The 21,512-nt window shown below is 28.1% G+C and overlaps 1 protein-coding gene across 1 annotated transcript; it reads right to left on the bottom strand.

Annotated features, from left to right (window-relative positions):
• Positions 1 to 7,110: 7,110 nt before the first annotated feature.
• On the bottom strand, positions 7,111 to 8,974 carry LOC114184250 (gibberellin 3-beta-dioxygenase 1-like). Its single transcript, XM_028071535.1, has 2 exons — positions 8,323 to 8,974; positions 7,111 to 8,024 (listed from the first exon to the last, which is right to left on the bottom strand). Exons 1-2 carry the CDS (start codon positions 8,796 to 8,798, stop codon positions 7,421 to 7,423), a joined length of 1,080 nt encoding a protein of 359 aa, XP_027927336.1. The 5' UTR covers positions 8,799 to 8,974; the 3' UTR covers positions 7,111 to 7,420.
• Positions 8,975 to 21,512: the final 12,538 nt, after the last annotated feature.

Here is a 21,512-nt window from a genome sequence, read left to right as displayed (position 1 = left end):
TTGCTGCTTATACTACAAAGAAAAACAAAATTTTAAAACAATATATGTGGTTGGCTGTGTTATTTTTGGTGACTGAGATCGATGCATGAAGAAAGTGGGTTGGACAATCGGCAAAATTTATGCAGTTTGTCTACCATTTTGCCATGTTTGGCGAAAGCAATAGATAAAGCACGTTAGCTTGTTTTTTGGTCTCTAATCTCTTTTTAGGGTTTTAGCTGTGTCCTCCATTACTAATAATTTTAAGCAATTAAGAGAGCAAGAAAATATTATTTGTAAATTTAGTGATCCAAGATCGTCATTTTTTTTATTAATACACGATTTATGTCAATATTACTCTTTAATAACAATTTTTGTAAAGCATCTATTATATTAATTAATCGCCTTTTATAACATAAAAACTAATTTTTGATATTTTTTGCAAACCTCATATTTTATATACCCCTTTTTTTCTCATTTTTAGTATAATATTGTTACAAAGCTAATTACCATTTTTTACAGCGTAAAACTTATATAACATGATTTAAAACTATGAGATTTTCTTGCAAAAAATTATAAAAAATTGTATAATTCTTTTACAAAAAATGTGATATTGGTTCCTTTAATTCGTAGAAAACTTTATACATTTTCCCCCCATTGTATTAGTTTTTTTGTATTGAATATTTGTTATATTTTTTTTCACAAAATGATTTAGAAATAAGTTTTTTCAATTTTTCATCAAGAGCCCAAAGTGTAAAATTTATAAAGAGAAGAGAATTTTAAGAAGTGTTATTAATGAAATATAAACAATACATTCGTGATACAATTTTAAGAACAAATAATATTTAAATACTTTGACCCTTCAACTCTTTTTGATACTATCTATCTATCTGTCTCTTTCTCTCTCTATATATAAATATTACTTCCTATTCTAATAGTATAATATCGGTATATAGTATTTTGTTTAAAATAATATTATGTTCTATATAATAAGTACTTCTTATTCTTTTTATATTTTACTTTTTTTTAAAATAAATTGTACGTTTTACGAAGCTCTTGTTATCAAACAAGCATGTTTATGAAAAAAAAAAGGTATATATATTTCCATATACAACATTCCTGGATCGTAATTACTGAAAACAGTTTTAAACTTCAAAAGAAACGCCCCAGTGATCGGAATATAATGAAGAAAAAGGTTGAAATCTGATTCATATATATGTGAATTTGTTTTGGATGCAGCAGCTGAGATTTCAAGTTTGTTGTTATAAATAAACTCATGATATTTAATTTGCATGTCCATTATTATAAGGTAGAGACAAAGCATGTCACGTCTACTATTGAACGCGGAACACAGATTCATATATATCTCCAACAATAATCTTTAGTAAGTTCGTAACATCCATTGTTTCTTCACTAACATGTAACAATCGAAACTTGTATTGTATCACTTATCGACATTTCTAGCCAGATATTTAGTTAGGCGGTTCAAGGATAAACGGTCGAAGGTTGTTCGTTATAGACGGATAATCCCGTGAGTTGTTGATGTGGTAATTTCTCCAGAATGATTTTAGGGAACTCATGACCCGAGCGCTCGTAATAATGGAACTTTGTCGTCATAACATAATTATGAGGACTTTGACAGCACGCACGGCCTTTCAGTTTCAGTCGAGCAGCTCCATCAAAACTAAATCTGTAAGTTAAAGTAATATAAGTCAGTATTCAAGTTTAAAAAACAATTAGCTGTGATTAAGAAAACCTTAATCACAAGCCTAGGTCAAACACTATAGATATATAGGAATCCAAAGTAAGTTGATAAGGACTTTTATTTCGCATTTGTTATAGCATTAATTGCACTCACCCAAACGGATTTAAATTGACTTAAGCATTGAAGCCTTGTCAACAGGTACTCCGATCATCTGAACAATCGAACGGATAGAGAAAGGAAGAAAAGAGATTGAGCGTGAGAAACCGCAACGAAAAAAAGATAAGGACGAATTAAGTGTTTTTAGATAGGAACCAGGTCCATGTACCAAGAACAAATGTGTTATTACAACTACAAATGGATTACATTAGATAGAAAATCAGAAAAGATTAAAGCAGTAACAGAAAGAAACCCTTGCTTCCATTTAGGAGCCAGCCCGTGTGCTACACTTATCACAGCATATGCTTTTTTTGGAAGTTTGAAGAGGTTGAGCTTTCATCATTAACACAGGTACCTCTCAATCACATTGATTAGATTATGATAATAATTAACAATAATACATAAGAAAGGTGCACTAGTCATTCACAATCTGAAAAGACAATGACCTAAGCAAAAAACAAAGTCAGTGCATTAATTTAATTGTATGTATGTATGTATCTGATATAATATAGTAATAGTTTTGGTTCGAATTCTCTCGTGTGGTGGGATCAGAGAAGAGGTTGGTAAGAGATCATCAGTGATCCTATTCAGAAAATCTCATTCAAAAAGTTTGATGACGAAGGAACATTGGTCTCATTCAATTGGTGTAAGTAAAACATCTCATTCACCAAATCTCAACTCATATCTACCTTCAATGAGCTACGTGGTTGATGTGACTCAGATTGATTCTGATATTTGACAGAAACACTCGAACAAAATCCTGATTTGGGTTCAATGGAAAGAGCCTCATATGTATTAATTATATAGTCCTGTGATGTAAAACTTATAATTGGCATTGCATAATGCAGCTGAAGGTAGCAACAAAACTAGTCATATCACCCATAATTGTGACTTACTAAACATTTCGCCCATATTCAAACACAACAACAAAACTTCACCACAAAAGGGTTCCTTCTTCTTCTTCTCCTTCGGTTTCTTCTTCTTCTCTTCACACACTCACCAATTATTTGTTCAAAGTTGGGATTTAGCTGTCTTCAATCATTCCCCATGATGGAATCCTTTGGATAAAGATAAACTATGACTAAATCATGCACCTTGCGTCACAAACTCATAATCATGCAACAGTTACTTCAACCTCCTGGATCTTTTCATTACGTATACTCTCTCACTGATCTAGATCAAACCACGTATATGTTACTATGGTATGGCCAATCTAGTTCAACACCTAACACTTATAATAAAATCAAGAAAAATTCAGCTTTTGCGCTTCTTATTTTTGGCACCTTCCAAAGGACATATATTTATATATCAATGTATTTTTCAACCATTCCTCTTCATATCATGTTCCGTGTCTTTATGTCTTTTGTTTTGTAGTAGTGTTAGTGTGTCGTGTTGTGTCTCATCCACTTCAATTTCAGAATAACAAACAGTGTTTCTAATGCAGCACCGCACCCGAGTTTAGTACTGTAGAATACAACACTCACACAGCTTGCAGAGTAACATAACATAACAAACAGATATTGTTTTTATATTAAACAAAAATCGATCACAAGACTCATTCCACACCATTAAAGAAGATATATAGTAATTAATAACACAAAAATCTTGAACAGACAAGAAGTTTCTATAGGAATTAATGTAGCATTACTTATCTTTGGTGTGCCAATTAATCGATTCTGCACCATTTCTTTCTTATCGACAAGAGATAGTGGTGTGGTGCATGTTAAGCTGCATCGTGTCACTGTCAGTTTGAGGTATTCGTTAATCATTTCATGGATTAGTTCAGATCTCTGCATTCATTATTATCCCTGGAATGAGAACAATTCATTGCGATTATATATAATTAACAAAGTATATATGTTGAAAATTTTAGAACTTGATTCTACTTCTCAACAGTTTTTTTTGCAGGAAATAAAAGGAGGAAAATAGATGATAGCAGTTTTAGTGGTAACTATTACTGTTAGAAAATTAATGGTTAAGAAGAAACTACTACAAAGAAAAGATAGTAAAGTATGGTAGGGTTCTTATTACATTAATTTCTCACCCATGACTTTGTAAAAAAAAAATCAATTTTGTTGTCCCTCAGTATAATATATATAGTTATTAAAAAACTTAATTTGCGTCAACATGGTTAATTTTTTTTTTTAAATTTGAATTTTAGAATTGATTATTGTACCTTATTAAATAAAATACAATTATAATGATTAAAATCAACCATCAAGATTGTGAAAAAATATATTTATAGTATATGTAGTCGTGCACCTTCTATGGAGAGACTCAAATATATAAATGAAAACAAAATCAAGATTTGGAAATGAAAAAAGTTCGAAATTCATACATAGACAACACACTATCTTTGACACTTACAGAAATCGAGTATTGACAATGGGATTTTTTATTAAAAATTAAAAATTTAAGTTTTATATATGTATGTGTGTATGTAAGATTCAATTTCAAATCGATTGATACGAGAAGACCACGTGATTGTACAAACATAATGTATACCATTCATGAAACTAAACACATATTTATATCTTCAAGAAATTATCTAGTTTTAAATAAGTTAAAAAAAAGTAATTTTTCTAAAATTTAAATTTATACGTATGAACTATATTTTTAATTTTTAAAAGTGTTTATAAAAAACTTAATGTAAAGGTTTTGTTAGGAAATAATTTATCACGGATATAAAATATGAATAAAACCCGAGTATAATTTATAAAAGGAGTTTACGTTACCTTCTATTCAAAATTTATATATATATATATATATATATATATATATATATATATATATATATATATTTATAATTATAATGTTGAATTTTCTCAACTTTTACTTGACATGGGGTGTAAACTCGAACTTTCAACTTTCTGGAAGATATATTTTTTTTTAGAAAAAAAAAAGAAGGAAAAAGATTTTTTAATAATTAAATTTTGACAATTTTCTTTTATAATTTGAGTTGACATTTAATTGTCAAATTATCATTGTTCGTATAAAGAAGATATTGTCAAGGTTTAGAGAAGGAAGTTCAATGAAGAGATAAAACACGAATGAGACAAAAGTCTAATTACATAAAACATTGATACCATTCTCAATTCAAAACCTCAAAACATTGGATTTATAAATCTTTATTCTTATACAGTGCTCTATTTTCTTGTTTTTAATCAATGTGGAACTTAAACTTACACTTGAATTTCTAACATGTATGGATAGTTGTTTGATATCCATTGGTCTCTGAGGAAGTGTCCTGAATCCTGGAAGGTTCAGCAGCTATGAGATGAAGAACAGAGACATGGATTTGGGAGTAGTGATTGGAATAGGACAAGCGCTTGGTGGATTTGTTCAATGAGGAAAATGATTATAACCCCAACAACACAGGCGTAGGACAAATAGAAGAAGGATTAAATCAGAAAGAGTGGTAAAAATAGGCACTTCTCCATCATATGTATTGCTATGCTTTGGAGGAAGGCACCGGCACGTGGTTGCAGAGAGACAGCAACAACATTATGTTATGTGTTCCTTCAGACAATGATTTCATAAACCAAATGATTGAGAATTATTCGCGCTCCTTTGTTTCATATTATGTTGGAGTAAAAAAGGTGTATGAACCTAGCTGCTAAGTTGTTTCTTTGTTTTTTTATACCACTTCCATCACTTATCTATGGATTCTTATTTTGTCACCTAAACTCTCACAACTTGTATTTTACAAACCCCACTGTCTGGAGTAAAGGATATATATATATATGTGCCTATAGACTCTCCTCACATTATTGGTTTCAGAATCACTTATCCTTTCAACAAATTTTAGTTAATCAGAACCTAAGAGATTATTTCGCATGTTTTAAGGTTTATCAAAAATCTTCATTAGTAATTAATGTTCGGAGATACTTTATTTTAACTTTTAGTTTTTACTGATAATCAATTTAATTAGATGGGTGAATATTATTTTTCAATTTTTCAATTAGTAAATATATAAAGTGAATATTTTAAGAAAAAAAAATATTAATATCAATGGAAAAAGTGATTTTAACAAATTTTATTACATTAGAGATATCGAATAAAAAATAAATCAATTAATTCACCATATATAAATGGAAAATAAAACTCACTTATAAAAGAGAATTTTGTGAGAATAAGTTATACTCATTTCTTATCATTGAATTAGAATTTATTTGGTGTCATTTGTTTGACATATTGAATTGTATAGTATGGACCGATCGACCTAGACTACATGTATATGTAGAATCTAAGTTTGATCCGGTAAAACCCTTGTCAAGGTAGCAACCAAGAGACCTCATCATGCTCTCAAGGACGAGTTACTACTTTTGATGTGGAAAATATTCCCATCCAATTGTAAGTTGACTAGATAAGAGATTTCTAGTGGAGATCAAGTAGATTAGTCTGGTAATTGTGATTAAAGTATGATTGGATCATAATAAGACCGATTGGTAAGTAAAAATTTGTTACAATTTGTATAAATAGAGGGTTGATGTAGTTGATGACAACTATTGCTGTATTTAATACTTGAGTGATCGATCTCTTTCTAACTTAAGCATCGTAATACCTTTTGTAGGTATCATGAGCAATTATTGACTAACTGTAAAGACTTTGATTACTGAACAGATTGAAAATAACAACAGGTGGACGGGAGAAGAAAAAGACGAAAAATTAGTCATCTAGGAGTTAGTAGTACTCAACCAACCCATTAGAAAAACGGAACAATTTTATCATATTATTAAAGTACTTATCTATATTTCTCTATATAAACGATCAATTTAGTATATTTATATAGAGGAAAAGACGATCCTTTACACAGTATGAATAATAGTTAATCCCAAAAATACTATTTTAAACACGTTAAATGCATGTGCAATATTTTTAAACCCCAATTATTGAAATGCATATTCCGAGAATAAAAAATTAGTGTATAATGAAACACTTCCATTTATCTCTCTGAGTAGAAATTTGGAACTGCAGGTGTCAGTCTGGCGAGTGGACGAGTGTGGCAACAACACAAGTTGGGCTGCGAGAGAATCCATTCTCTAGTGATTTTGTAAGGTTCTCATAAATGCATGTCGCTCACACTTTGTACATATACGGCTTCAACTTCAACTTCAAATGAATTAATAATATATAAAATGATTTCATCCAAATTTGAGACATCGAAAATTGGGTTCAGCATTTTAATATCCTTGCCATAAAGGGACAAGATAAAAGGTATATGATAAATGTTTAGACCCTAAAAATAAAATGAACATAGAGAAAGGGAGAGATATGAAATTGTTGTGGTGGAATTGAATGATGAAAACTGAGAATTTAGTAATGTCCCTTTCGATACAAAGACAAATGAAACACACCAGAGACTATATCTCTTATCCTTTCGAATGGTTCTCTCTCCCGTTTACAGCCAAACAAAACTTATTTATTGCTCCCATCCCCCACCACATCTAATTCATCAACCACCAATTTTTCCAGTTCACCAAATCATGAAGAAAAAATAAATAAAAATATTACACCTTTGATGATGTTTCGTACAAAATAGACCATGCAAGAGGGAACCATCCAAAACCTTCACCACCAAATCTAGTCCATTTCCTCATTCATTCCACCACAAACCCGAACCGTAGAGAGTGCCTTGTTGAAATGCTTTGCTTTCATGCCAAGGTACTCGTTCCAAGTCACTGACTTATAAAGACGAGGCTGATTCGGACCTACCAAGTTCTCGTGTGGACAAATCTCCACGTTCGGTGGAGGGCCACATAGATAAGCCACCGAAAGCCTTTGCTTCACCCGGTTCACCAACACCCGGTGGAGCACGCTCGGGTACAACCCGTTGGACAATATGTGGAGCAGGTCTCCCACATTGATCACGAGCCCGCCCGGGACTGGCGCCACCGTCACCCACCCGGTTCCTTTCCGGTGAACCTGCAGTCCGCTTATGTTGTTCTGGTAAAGAATCGTGAGAAGGGTGGAGTCCGTGTGGGCCGCCAGACCCATGGCCCGATCCGGATCCGGACACGTCGGGTAGGAGTTCAGTTGCAAGGCAGCGCAAGTCTTCTTGAATTGACCTTTTGCACCGGCCCATTTTAGGTCTTCTTCCTCTGTGATACCCAGAGATTCCAACATCAGCCACATCAGCTTCTCCGCTAGCTTTTTCATCGTTTCATCATACTGCATGACAATGTCACTGAAGAAAGAGATATAAAAATAGGGAACAAAAAAAAAAAAAACCACAGTTGACTATTATTAGCCCAGAGATTTCCGACATATCAAGAAACATAAGTAAATTGTTTCAACGTTGTTGCATTAGATTCTGATCACTCTACTAATCTTGGAGGTGGGTCCACATATATTTTGTGATAACTTGCATTAGGATAAGAAAAACGAGTGATTATAATTATCCATGGCAACGAAAACAACAAAAGAAACAGTCTTTTTGATTTAATTTTGTAAAGAAAGACGTGGGTGCATGAAGATGTATATACCAGTATTTGTGGCAGTCTTGGGGCCAGAGTTGGCGAAAACGGTGGAGAGGGGAGCCAACAATGGTGAAGCCTTCGGACCACATGAGTTTGGGGAAGAAGGAAGAGATGCGAGCGAGGCCATAGCCATCGACGCCGTCGGGGGAACGAGCTGCTCTGTGTTTGTGGTGAGAGGGGAGAGAGAAGAGGGTTTCTCCGAGGCGTTGAATGTCGTGGAGAAGAGTGATGGGTACGCCATGGTTGAGGACTTGGTAGACCCCCCAGGTTCTGCATGCATGGCCTATTAGGTTTGAGGCATTTGGGTGGTTGAGATCAATGACGGGAACAGTGTGGTTGAGGTTGTTATTATTAGTTTGGTCTTGGGGCTGTGTGGTCGTCCAGGTGTAAGATTCAGGGAGTTCTTGCAGAGAGTTTAAGTCAGGGTGCTTGTGTTGAACGTGAACGGGGTGGGCTCGATACACTTCTGAGAGTGAAGGCATGGTGTATAAGATAGTGACCACTTTGTGTTTGTGGGTATTGAATTCAACACTGTTACTACTACTTGATCAGAAGAAAAAGAGAGTAATTATGACAGGTTGAAGAATAGTTGGTACTTGGAAGAAAGAAAACACGGTGTGGCGCATGGAAAGATAGAGATGAGAGGTGAGAACATGATTGTGCGTGGTGAGTATGTATATATATATATATATATATATATATATATATAGAGAGAGAGAGAGAGAGAGAGAGAGAGAGAGCATGATGGGCAGATGGGGACAAAAACCTTGTCCTTACCCTAAACCTAAAAGATAAAGAGAGAAAACACCTTGTTTTTATTCAATCCTCCCTTTCAGGTGTTGATTGATGTTGGAGCTTCGGTTTAGCACAAAAATCATACTTTAATTATCCACATAATATAATATAGCATTTTTATTTTCAGACATGTATTTCGAATGTCTGTATATTAAAAGATAAAAGTGATCATATTTTATTATATTATGAATTTCAAAATATTATCCCCTTTCTGCTGCTCACGTTTTATAATTTGAATATATATTTTTTCCTTTTTCAACCTTCTGAGACTTATTTTAAAGATAAAATTATGAAAAACTTTTAGATTTTAAAAGAGACGATATATTAAATATAGTGGTTAATTTTAACATTGTTATCTCTAAGGTTTTAAGTAGAAACGACTTTCTTTTTCTTTTTCTTTTACTTTTCTATATATTTTTGTTTTGTTGTTGTACCAGAATTATAAAGAAAACATGAAAAAAAAATACAAGTTAGCGATAATGTACATATAAACTTATTCGTGTAGAATGAAAAACATGTTTTGAATGATATTTTGTGACAGAAAAAGTGAATTGAGTCATAATTCAATTGTAACACTTAAATTATTATATTCTTAAATAAAAAGATAAATTAGATTAATGATAAGCCCACGAACTTAACAAAATGCGTCATAAATATTTCACGAGAAACTCTTCACTCTTCCGATCTAATTTTAAATGCTCTCTATTTTAAGAGATGTGTATGTAAAAAACACTCTGAAATTTAAGTCAGAGGAATATGATAATAATAAATATTATAATAATATGTAATTAATTCCTCATAAATAATGTTACTTAATTCAAAAATAAATAAATAAAAGATAGATGATCACTTATCTTTTACTACAGACCTATAACAATTAATTTATTTAAAATTATAAAAAAAGTGAAAGAGGGTTAAAAGACAAAAGAAGTATAGAAATACGTGTAGAAAGTGAGGAGTAAAAAAATGTAAAGAATATAGTAAAGAAAGTAAATAGGGTGTATATATTATTAATTAGAGAAAAACAAAAGAAAGAATAAATGGGAAAGGACTAGGTTGTCCTCTGGCTAGAAAAATAGAAGTAAAATGAAGATGGGAGAGGCATCTGAAGTGTAATAAGGGTTCCAAGAAAGATAAGGGCCCCTACCTCAACATGTGCCCTTGTCTTGTCCTTAAGTAGAAAAACATTTAAATCAAAAATCTTCAACTTGGTTCTGATATATCACATTCGCTATACGACAATGATTAATAATCAAAATACCCCAATTTGGGTAGCTTGCATGTGACCAAATTACCCATCTTCACACAACAATGTGTCTTTATATAGAGAGGGAGAGATGAGATACTAACTTCAATTATTTTCATAATAAAATATCAAAAAATATTTTTTTTTATATGCTTACTAAATTATAACTACTGTACCTTGTTTTTACTATTTTTTTTATTAAACTCTACTAAAATTCGTCGATTATAAATACAAGGGTCAATGTCCCTTAATTTGTAGTGAATTTTAAAATTAGTCAATTTCGAAAATTTGGACCAATTTAATCTTTCATCTTTCGAAATACATGAATTTAGTCTTTTTAATCAAATATTATTAAGTTTATTTGACATTTCAAGCGCGTTTTATAATAGTATTTTATTTAACATTAAAGCAAAAATGTGTCAAACAGTATAAATAACTCAAATACAATTTGGAAATACATACGAAACATCAAATAAATCTAATAAATTTTAATTAAAAAGACTAAATTCATGTATTTCGAAAGATAAATGATTAAATTGGTCTAAAATTTTAAAATTAACTAATTCTAAAATTCACTAAAAATTACGGGACAAAAACATATTTAACCTTTTTTATATGTATTTTAGTGTGGATGTGTATATTTAGAGAGAGACATATATATTAGTGTGTGTATTAAATTTCAAATAAAATCATGAAAGAATATACAACTAAGACATATGCCTCTAAATTTCACAAACGTAATCGTTAAAATATCTTAATATATTATATTAATTAAATATGTATAACTATTTGTATTTTTTGTGTTCAAATGTATTTATATTTTAAAATATATTATTTATTAGAATAAAGACTTAGATATATTTTGAATTCTTATAAAATGAATATATGCTGATTTCAGTCTATATTTTCAATATTTTATCTTTGAAAAAATAACTTTTTATCTCAATCCTTATAGAGCAACTAAATTTTACTTTTGGTCTCTGTAAAATATTTTATATTAACTCTTTAGTATTTAGAGTTAATTTTAAGGCATACAATAATATTTTGGATTAAACGATCATTTTAAAGGTTTATGATATTAGTAGTACGGAATAAACACCAATATAGTGAATATCTAGACGATCATGTTCTTTCTTAGACATATATAAATTATTAACAATCTCATGTTAGACAAAACAAAATCAAAGTTTTAACTTTTTAAAAAGGAAAAAGTGAAATAAAATAATTTGGAATTAAACCAGTTAATTTACTATTAACTATAAATATTTTAATTTTAGAATTTTGTTCAATTTAAAGTTAACATATTTTTATCTCTTTAAGTGACTTTGATACTAAATTAATTTTAAGTCTAACTCAATCTTACCAAATTAATTTATAAGATAAAATTTACATTCTTTTTATATACTATGAAATTATCTTATTTCTGGTCTTTCAATGTAGACTTCTATCATAAACTCATATAAGTCATTTTTTAATCATTAGTGAAAAATTATAAATATGGTGTTTATATTCATAATCCATTGTGATTATATCAAAATATTAACCATAAATCTAGTCCTGAATATTAAAAATATAATCCAATGAAAGCACTTTTTTTTTTTTCATTTTCGCCTTCTTAATTTCGAGAAATTTATATAAAAAATTCATAATCATGATATCTTTTACATTACTCCTTAAAATTTGTTGCTAATATTTTACTAAAATTTAGATTTTTATCATCATAAATTTAATAAATAAAATAATAATATTAATAATAAGTGAATAGACTTCACTTTTTACTTATTTTTTTTATTTAAATTAATATATCTTTTATTCTCTTGTTTTTCAACCTCTCATATCTATAGGAAAATTCTTTTAAACCAAAAAAATGAAAGAAAATGTAAATATATATATATATATATATATATATATATATATATATATAGTTTTAAATTACTATAAAAAATTATGATCAGTCTTAAGTTAAATTAATTTCTTTATGAAAGTTTTGTAAAACATTACTTCGAAACATTTTATCCAACAAAAGATATAAAGAAGTTATATTATAGTCCAAAAATCAAATGATTATATCAAAAACACTCCATTTTATCATTTGCATGAATGATGTTTTACATAATTTTTATAAAAGTATGAAGATTAAATACATAATCATTTAATTTAAAGACGAAAGACAATTGAAAATAAAGAATATGTTTAATAACAAAATAGTAAAAAGTAAGTTATTTGGATGGAAAATATATGTTTAAAAATATATTTTGAATATATTCAATAAAAATTATATGTTTAAAAATATTTTTTAATTTTATTTAAATATTTAGCATATATTTTATTTTTATTTAACTAATTTATTATTTTATTTGCTTATTAACGAGATAATAATATCTTGATTTGTAGCTTGTTAATGAAATTGCTTATTTTCTTTTAAATATTTTCAACTCATATCGAACATTTTAATAAAAATTCAATTAAAAAATGAAAAAATTGTTGGAAATTAATAATTTTTAAATAAATACAAAAATAATAGAAAAAAAAATGAAAACAAATATACCAAACAAGACATGTTAATAAAAGTAGAAGTTCTAAAACTCCCACAGAATAAAATTACTCAAGTAATTTTTGTTATGTAAACTAAATTGTGGCAATGAAGGTATCAGAAAACTGAATTTGAAGGAATTGACTGACGGATGACAACTCAGAAACACATATAAAAACTTTAAAGAGAAGAAGACAATCATAGCATATAATTGAGAAACATACACAAAGTGGAAATATCATATCAATTAATGTGAGCTTCTACCAAGTTTTTCAATTTCAATACTACAATTCTATTTTTTTTTTCTTCACACTCATTTTATTCCAACAATAAACTATTTTTAATAAGGAAATAAACATGGAAAATTTAAATATTAAATATTAAATAAAAAATTATTAATAATAGGATTAAATATGTTTTTAATCCGTTAATTTTCAGTGAATTTTGGAATTAGACAATTTTGAAACTTTGAACCAATTTAGTCATTCATTTTCGAAATACGTAGATTTAGTTAATCCTTTTAATCAAATTTTGTTAAGTTTATTTGACATTTCAAATGCATTTCATAATAGTATTTGACTTAATATTAAAGTAAAAATGTGTCAAACAGTATAAATAACTCAACTATAATCCTGAAACGTGTACGAAACATCAAATAAACCTAACAAAATCAAATTTTGATTAAAAAAACTAAATTTACGTATTTTGAAAGATGAAAGACTAAATTAATCTAAAATTTTAAAATAGATTAATTTTAAAATTCACTTAAAGAAAAAACATATTTAATCCTTAATAATAAATATGCAAAATGTGAAAATGAGTGGATGGGAGTTTGTGTTATTCATTATTCAGATGTATATGTATATATGAATCATTATTTTCAAGAAGAAACGAGTAAAGTATTTTGGTATTTTGTGGTTACATTAGTCTTTTACCTGTCCCCAGTACCTTCACAAACACTATTTATTTATTTATTTTTATCGAAGAAATAAGTAAAAATATATATTTTCCTTTTTATTGGTCTTTAGAATTTTCCTAAAAGAAGACAGAAAATAATAGTAAAAGAATAAAATCTTAGATATTAAAAAATAATCATGTATGTATGACATCATTGGATTGGTGATGGGCCTGTTGTTCTTGTAATTGGTGATGACATGACATGCATTCACGGGACATGGGCTCGTGTATGTGTTCACAACATCACACATAGCATACTCATTCATTCATTATAATAATTTAATTTTATGATAATACTCTCTCTACTCTCTACTTGCACATGCACTTCACGTGGCTCAAACATGGTGAGGTCGGAATCGTTTGGGTCGCTACTGAACCGACACCTTTTTTTAATATTATTTTTCTTTTTCATTTATCTATAATATAAAATAAAAATTTTAATAAATTTAGAGTTCATAATAAATTTATATATTTTTCATTAAATGTATATTATTAAATTTTATTTATTTATAAAATATTCAAAATTTGTGTATTCTAAAGTTTAATTAAGTTTATGAAACATTTAAAAAATTATTAAAACTAAATATAAGTATAATTATAGTATGTAGTACAACTTAAATATCTAGATATTTCTTTATAACTTTCTTAATTTGGTTGATAAATAATTCATGGTAAGGATCAAAATGGTATTTTCCTTTCAAGGAATTTAATCAAAATTGAATATAATTTAATTTAGTTTATTGCAGATTCAAAGTTAGTACGAGAATTCTTTGTCTGATGGTTCATTAAAGCGACCTATAAATTTTTCTAGCGCATGACTAGTAAAATGGAATTAAGGGAGATATTATAAAAAGCTCTCTTATGTAATATATATTTTTTAATTGATTAAGGGAGTTTTACTAGAAAAATAACGTAGAAAAACTATAGTCTTTCCCTTAATTTAACTACAGTAAAAAATACTATATATTATTTTTATTAAATTAATTGAAATATTAGATAATAATTCTTTAAGAAAGTTCTATTCAGACTAAACGTGAAAATCTTTAATTTAAAAAGAACAATATAAATTTCATAATAATATTAAATTGTATGATGAAGATGCCGGTGTATGCAAGAATGCGGCAAAAAAGAAAAAAAAATCATTTTACACATGGACGGCAAAGAATAGATTTGTTTTGTTTCTCAAATTAAATAAGTAAAAGTAGTTATAGATATATCTGAGTGAGAGAAATTAGAAAATTAAAAGAAACTTTTGTGGACGTTATTTATATTTTCTTATTTTACGGTCATTTTTTAATAAAATTATATTCTTTAACGAAAACAATATTATTGATTTTACCAATGTTATTTGACGAATCAAATATGAAAACAAAATTTTTTGTATTTTCAAGATATCGTCAGTATTCGAAGTTTTGAATTCCGTTATAATTTTGTTTTTAAAAAACATATCAAATATTGAAGAAAAATAAAAATATTTAAATTTTATTTAAGCTTGATTTTTAAATGATGTAAGACTTATGTGTACTAAAACACAAAATATGAATTAAATATATAAGTTTCGACAAAAATCACATTTAATTAGGCGTGCATATTGAACATAGTTTAAACATAAGAATGCATAAGGAACGAGTTTAAACCACGCGACATAGTTCACTCTTTTCTTTTCTTTTCATAAGATTCTGTCTTGACTTTTGATTAGGGATTCTTGTAATTAAAAGAAAAGGGTCGCTTCTGCAACATTGGTTGAATCTCTTTGCAATATCTCAAAACAAAGTTTGTTATATATTATGGTGTGGTGCTTATGGATTACGCAATCCAAATTCATCTCAAACATGCATTAGCATATTGTTAGTGACTTTTAAGAGATTCGGAAAAACAGCTTAATTAATCATAATAATGCCTAATCAAGTTTTATAATATCATAAGATCAAAGAATGTGCCTTTTCATTTAGATTAATTATGATGAGTGAATTCAATTATATGACATTAATTCTTACCTAAATTAATTTTGATTTAACCAATCGAGTGGAGTTTGGTTCCGTATGGTTACTTCTTTATTCTTGTTGCATGAAAGTTTTTTTCTTTTGTTTTCTTTCTCTCTTTTCCTTGTCTTTTTCCCATGAAAAGAAAAACTAGGAAATACCTAAGATCTAGGAACAAATAGGACACGTTATACAAGGAAATCAAACCCCATGCTCCCTCATTTTTAACGATCAGCAAAATTCCATGCATGGAATATCTTTTTCCTCATATTAATTCCTTTGCTTATATAAAATCAATTAATATTGTTATTTTTCCTACTTTCTTATGATTTGAAGAAGCCTCGTATAATTTGTATTTTCAATTTATAAATAACTTATGAATTTTTAATAATAAGTTAAAAAAAATTATGTTGAAAGTTTCATATCAACTAGAGATAAGACAATTTCATAATATATAAAGTGAATACAAATCTCACTTTACAAGTCAGTTTTCTGGGGTTGAGTTAGACTTAAAGTCCACTTCCTAACCTAGTATCAGAGATATATTTAATTATCCTAATTAGATTTATTCTATCAGTCCACCCATTAATGTCTAGTCTCATGTTAGATGCAAACCTAATCTTGTATATTTAATTTCTACCTACGGATAAAAGAACATATCTATTAGAAAATTTGTATACTATGTTTGATTATCGTGAATGGTGTGTGAAAAAACTCTTTTCAGATCTTGCATGTAGTGCTTGTCCATATGGAGTCATGTTTGTGAAAATGTCTAAAGGCTATGGTTCAAAGATTATAACCTAATAACACAGCGATTTTTTTTTTAATTTTTTCCTCTTTGTGCAATTCAATCGAAAAATAAAATTTTAAACTTACAGTGAAAATAATCAAATTATATCGCAAAAATAAGCCAAATTTATATTTAATTAATTTGAGTTATTAAATTTGTTGATTGAATTGAATGGGATGAAACACTTGTATCTATATGTTGCAGACGTTACACTGTGTAGTTTAGTAGGGAAAACAAAAAGAAAGGAGGAATACGAAAAAGTGTGGAGTCCTAGGATGTTTATGTTTGGAGATATTGGAGTTTGTTTAGCTTTCTACTTGCAGGAAAATGATTTTGATGAAGAAAGTAGCACCATAAAAGCAAGATTCTTTATGTTTCAACATAACTGGGTGGCATCTTCCTCATAAGCCTATGCAGCTATCTACAAAAGTATATGCTTATTAGGGTTCATAAGCCTATGCATGCTATCATGTTATGTTAAAAATAAAATAAAACTATATCGTATAAAATATTTGTTCTTGTTTTTTACTTACATTTATCTTCAGAATATTAACTAAAAACTGATTAATCACGTGGTGATCATGGAGTGATTATGGTATAAGTGAATCTAGGTCAAACATTCTTTTCATTATTGATCTTGATAATGACAAATGCAATCGCAAATTGCTATTATTATGATGAAATTATAAATTTATAATGATTAATATTGTATTCAATACATTATTGGGATTTTCTTTTTAAGAATTATTAAGAAAATTATATCAATGGTTATTTAACTTGGTTAAAAATGATGAATTTTTTTTTTTTTAATAAGAACTCGATTTAATTGAAAATTAAAACTTAATTAAACTTTTGGTTAAAAAAATAAGGGTTAAATATGTTTTTGATTCCTCAAGTTTCAGTGAATTTTGGAATTAGTACCTCTTCGAAATTTTATACCAATTTAGTCCTTCTTACCAAATTTTGTTAAGTTTATTTGACATTTTAAATACATTTTATTGATAATATTTGAGTTAGCGTTGAAGCGAAAATGTATCAACAATTCAAATATTATCACGAAATGTGTTTGAAACGTCAAATAAACTTATCAAAACTTGGTAAAAAGGACTAAATCTACGCATTTCTAAATATAAATGACTAAATTGGTATAAAATTTCGAAAATAGACTAATCCCAAAATTCACTGAAACTTGAGGGACCAAAAACATATATAATCCAACAAATAATTATCATAACAATAGCCACACATGAGTATGATAGAGTTCGATTTCTCTGTTGAGTTTTTTTGTGTTGTCCTCTGCTGAACATTACAAACACATTGTTTTGATATTTTAAAGATAATTTTAATACATTTTAAAATTTTAAAATTAGTGACTATTAGTGTATTTTGAAGACACAATAGAGGAATAACAGAGAATACTTAGTAAAGAATCCAAACTCGAGTACGATAGAAGTGTATCCATCTCTACTCTAAATGTTAAGCATTATGAGACGAAAGTGGTGATAATTTGGTAGCATGTTGTTGTTCTTAAAAGGCACAAGAAAACCCAATATCACCAATTAGTGTCGTGGCTAAACAGATCACGGCACAGACAAAGGCATCTTTCATATATGATAACACTTAGCATCAAACTACACTAATGGAGAAGCAACTCTTACATAATTCTAGGCTTTTCATTCTCATTTCTCACTCATTCATCACAACACAACACCAACGTTAGACCCTTCTCAACAACACAACAAACTATGGTGGAGACAAGACTCACCATAATTATTGCACGTGTTTCCTTCAAACTGGACCCTCCTTTGCCTACTCATTACATCTGTTGCTTTTAAAATCATACTTTAACAATTCAAAAACCTTAAATGCTACTGTTTTTTTTTTCTTCTTCTTCTTCACCATTATCATCAAAAATAATATCTATTAACCAAATCATAATCCAATTATAATGGAACAAGATGAAATCTAATACCTATTAGAGTGTATCTAATCTAAGTTTTATCCTTAAGAAATGTGGTTTCAAAATTGAACTTGTATGAATAAAATAATAATATTTATGCTGAGTTTATGGAGTCATTTATGCATTCTAGTATGTTTTGAGAGAAAGAGTTTACGAGTGATTTAAGAGTGATTTTTCTTTAGTCTATTATGATTTTTTGGATCAAAGAGTGGTGGTTTGAAATCTTAGAGAAAGATGATGTCGGTGCTTACATTTTTATAAGTATATGAAATTCAAAGTTATTCATGTTTTTCGTGAAGTAAATCATTATGACGATAAATTGACTAATTTAGTTTTGATTTACAGAAAACAATATAAATGGTTTAATATTTTATCTTCATGTATTTAGAATTTTTTCATAACAGATATATAGTTTGTCTCTGGTGAAATATAATTTTTATCATAGGTTTGATATGATCCCTCATATTTTGTATTCTTTTATTTTATTTTTTATTTTTAATAAATTCTCATATCATATCAAATGATAGATGAACTTTTTAAAAATGTCAAACATAATTGAGATATATGATAATATCTAACATGACATTATTTGAAATACTCCTTAAACTAATATTATAACTAATTATAATACTAATAACAATGATGATTAAACTTTTTATTTTATACGTTCTTAAAATTCAAATATTCATACACGTTTAATCAATTATACTACAATGTTTAGTTTTAAGTTTTTCAATAACATAAAGCCACGTCCACTGATAATAAAAACTATTCATTTAATTGAAAATAACATGTTCATACAAAATAAATAAATGGGGTTACATCAAACATTTGTATTGATCCTATGAACTAATTTTTCGCGTGATTTTACCTTTTCTTTAAGTCAAATGAATGATTTATTTTGTTCAAAAGTTAAATCAATGCAAATTTTCCGGTCAAATGATTGATTCGGTTCAATGATCAATGATTAGGCATTTCAGTTAAATTAAAGGCGAATTTTCTTTTTTCTTTTTCTAAAAAGATTCCTTCACGTTTAGTTATTCTTCAAGTTATTAGTATATTATTTTAATTATTTTGGTTGTAATTTAGATTATTTTTAAACTAACTATTTGCAGGCCAAACTTTTGCCTTCTTATAACTTCAGGCACTATTGTGCTATTGCTAAAGTTGGGATTAAGTTAAATAGGTTAACCAGTCAATTCATTTTAATTTTAAAAAAAAATTAAAAATATTTTATAAATACATTTTTTTTTTGTAATGATTTTTGTAAGCACAATTGATCCATTTTGGTATTTTTATAAAAATTTATAGATTTCCATAATTTTGTACAAATTACTTAAATTTGGTAGAAAAAAATGAATTTGGATTCTTTACTGGATTTTTTGTGTTGTTCCTCTATTATACATTCATAATACATTGATTATCACTAATTTTGACATTTTAAAACATATTTATAAATATTTAAAATATCAACACAGTGTATTTTTAATGTTCAGCAGAACAAAAAAAAAATCAGTAAAGAATCTAGACTAAAAAAGGGGGTTAATTAGGTAAACGTCTTGTCTAAAAAATGTTTAAAGAACATGAACTTTGGGAGCTTTTTGAGTAAGGTTTCCACTTATCTATAGCACTATAGGTTGGTGATAATGCTATTGCATTGCATTTACGTGAATAACTTATCTATGACAAAACATAATAACGAAAGCTTGAATGGTCCAAAATGTACTTGAAATGAAATTTGCAAACATCAATGTTGGGCTTCTCTACTATTGTGTTTGTTTTACCCAAAACCGTGATATGTCAGCTCGCAACAATACGTTTCTGATGCTTCTCACTGTACTTTGATGAAAAGTTAGATCAACATTGACAAGAGATGTAATTTCACTCACAAACTCACTAATCAAATTCCAAGGACGTGATATTGTTGCACTTCTTCTGTCTATGATTTTATCCTCTCACTAAATCTATACACAAAAACATATTTATAATTTATATACCTCTCTTATATATAATATCTTTAGACATTTCTAGAAATAATATTTTGAACTATATATTACATAGTTGGAAGAATATGCTCTAAGAACATTATAGTTTTCTAACAATTACTTAATATAAAAGAAGTGGATAAGTATAAGTTTTTTATAAGATTATGTTTTGGTATTCTAGAAATATGATGAGATGAATTAATCTATCATTTTCTCAAATATTATTCTCAATTATCAGTGTTCCAAAGTTTCATTTTCTGACTTACTATTAAAATCTTTTATACTTAGTGAATTTAAAGTATAAAATATACATATATTTGTAAGTCCACTTTTGAATATCTCACGTCGAATCAAAATAAAATCAATGCACAATATCTAAGTGGATACAAATTTCATTTTACAAACTGATTTTTTGGTTTTAAGTTAGACTTAAAACTCACTATTTTAACATGATATCAGAATTATGAATTAGAGCCTGACCTTATGAAAGAAGATGTTGAAAGTTTCACATTGACTAAAAATAAAACTAATTTATAATATATAAATTAGTGCAAACCTTAATTTTTAAATTAGTTTTGTGATGTTAAATTAGACCTAAATAAAACCTTAGATATTCTACTTTGGAATCTAGACACCTAAATATGAATACTCTTTTGGGTTCAAATTCATTTCGATCCTGATTCATAGAATCATAACTACAAATTTATGTATTATTGATTTAAGATAACCCAAACGATAAGCGTATATTCATTCCAATGGACATGATTTCTCTAGTGAACTATTATTCGGACGATGGTTACCGTTCAACCGAAGGTAAACCACGTTTTTCTAAATCCATGGTTTTCTTTTTCTTCTCTATTTAGTGCATTGGAAAGTGAAAATTCAAGCTTGATAAGCCTGGTGGATGAAGGTGGTGAAATTTGTAAATGTTCCACTACTGTCAAAAGA

The sequence above is a fragment of the Vigna unguiculata genome, chromosome 5 (genome assembly GCF_004118075.2).
Source record: "Vigna unguiculata cultivar IT97K-499-35 chromosome 5, ASM411807v1, whole genome shotgun sequence".
Classification (NCBI taxonomy): domain Eukaryota; kingdom Viridiplantae; phylum Streptophyta; class Magnoliopsida; order Fabales; family Fabaceae; genus Vigna; species Vigna unguiculata.
Note: the sequence above shows the minus strand (reverse complement) of the source record. Positions and strands in the feature narration are given on the sequence as shown.

What these genes read in the sequence shown, in the direction of transcription:
- LOC114184250 (XM_028071535.1), bottom strand. Translation starts at nt 8,798, where the DNA reads ATGCCTTCACTCTCAGAAGTGTATCGAGCCCACCCCGTTCACGTTCAA. An exon ending in CAAGACTGCCACAAATACTG is followed by an intron (nt 8,025 to 8,322) that starts GTATATACATCT and finishes CTCTTTCTTCAG; the next exon opens with TGACATTGTCATGCAGTATG.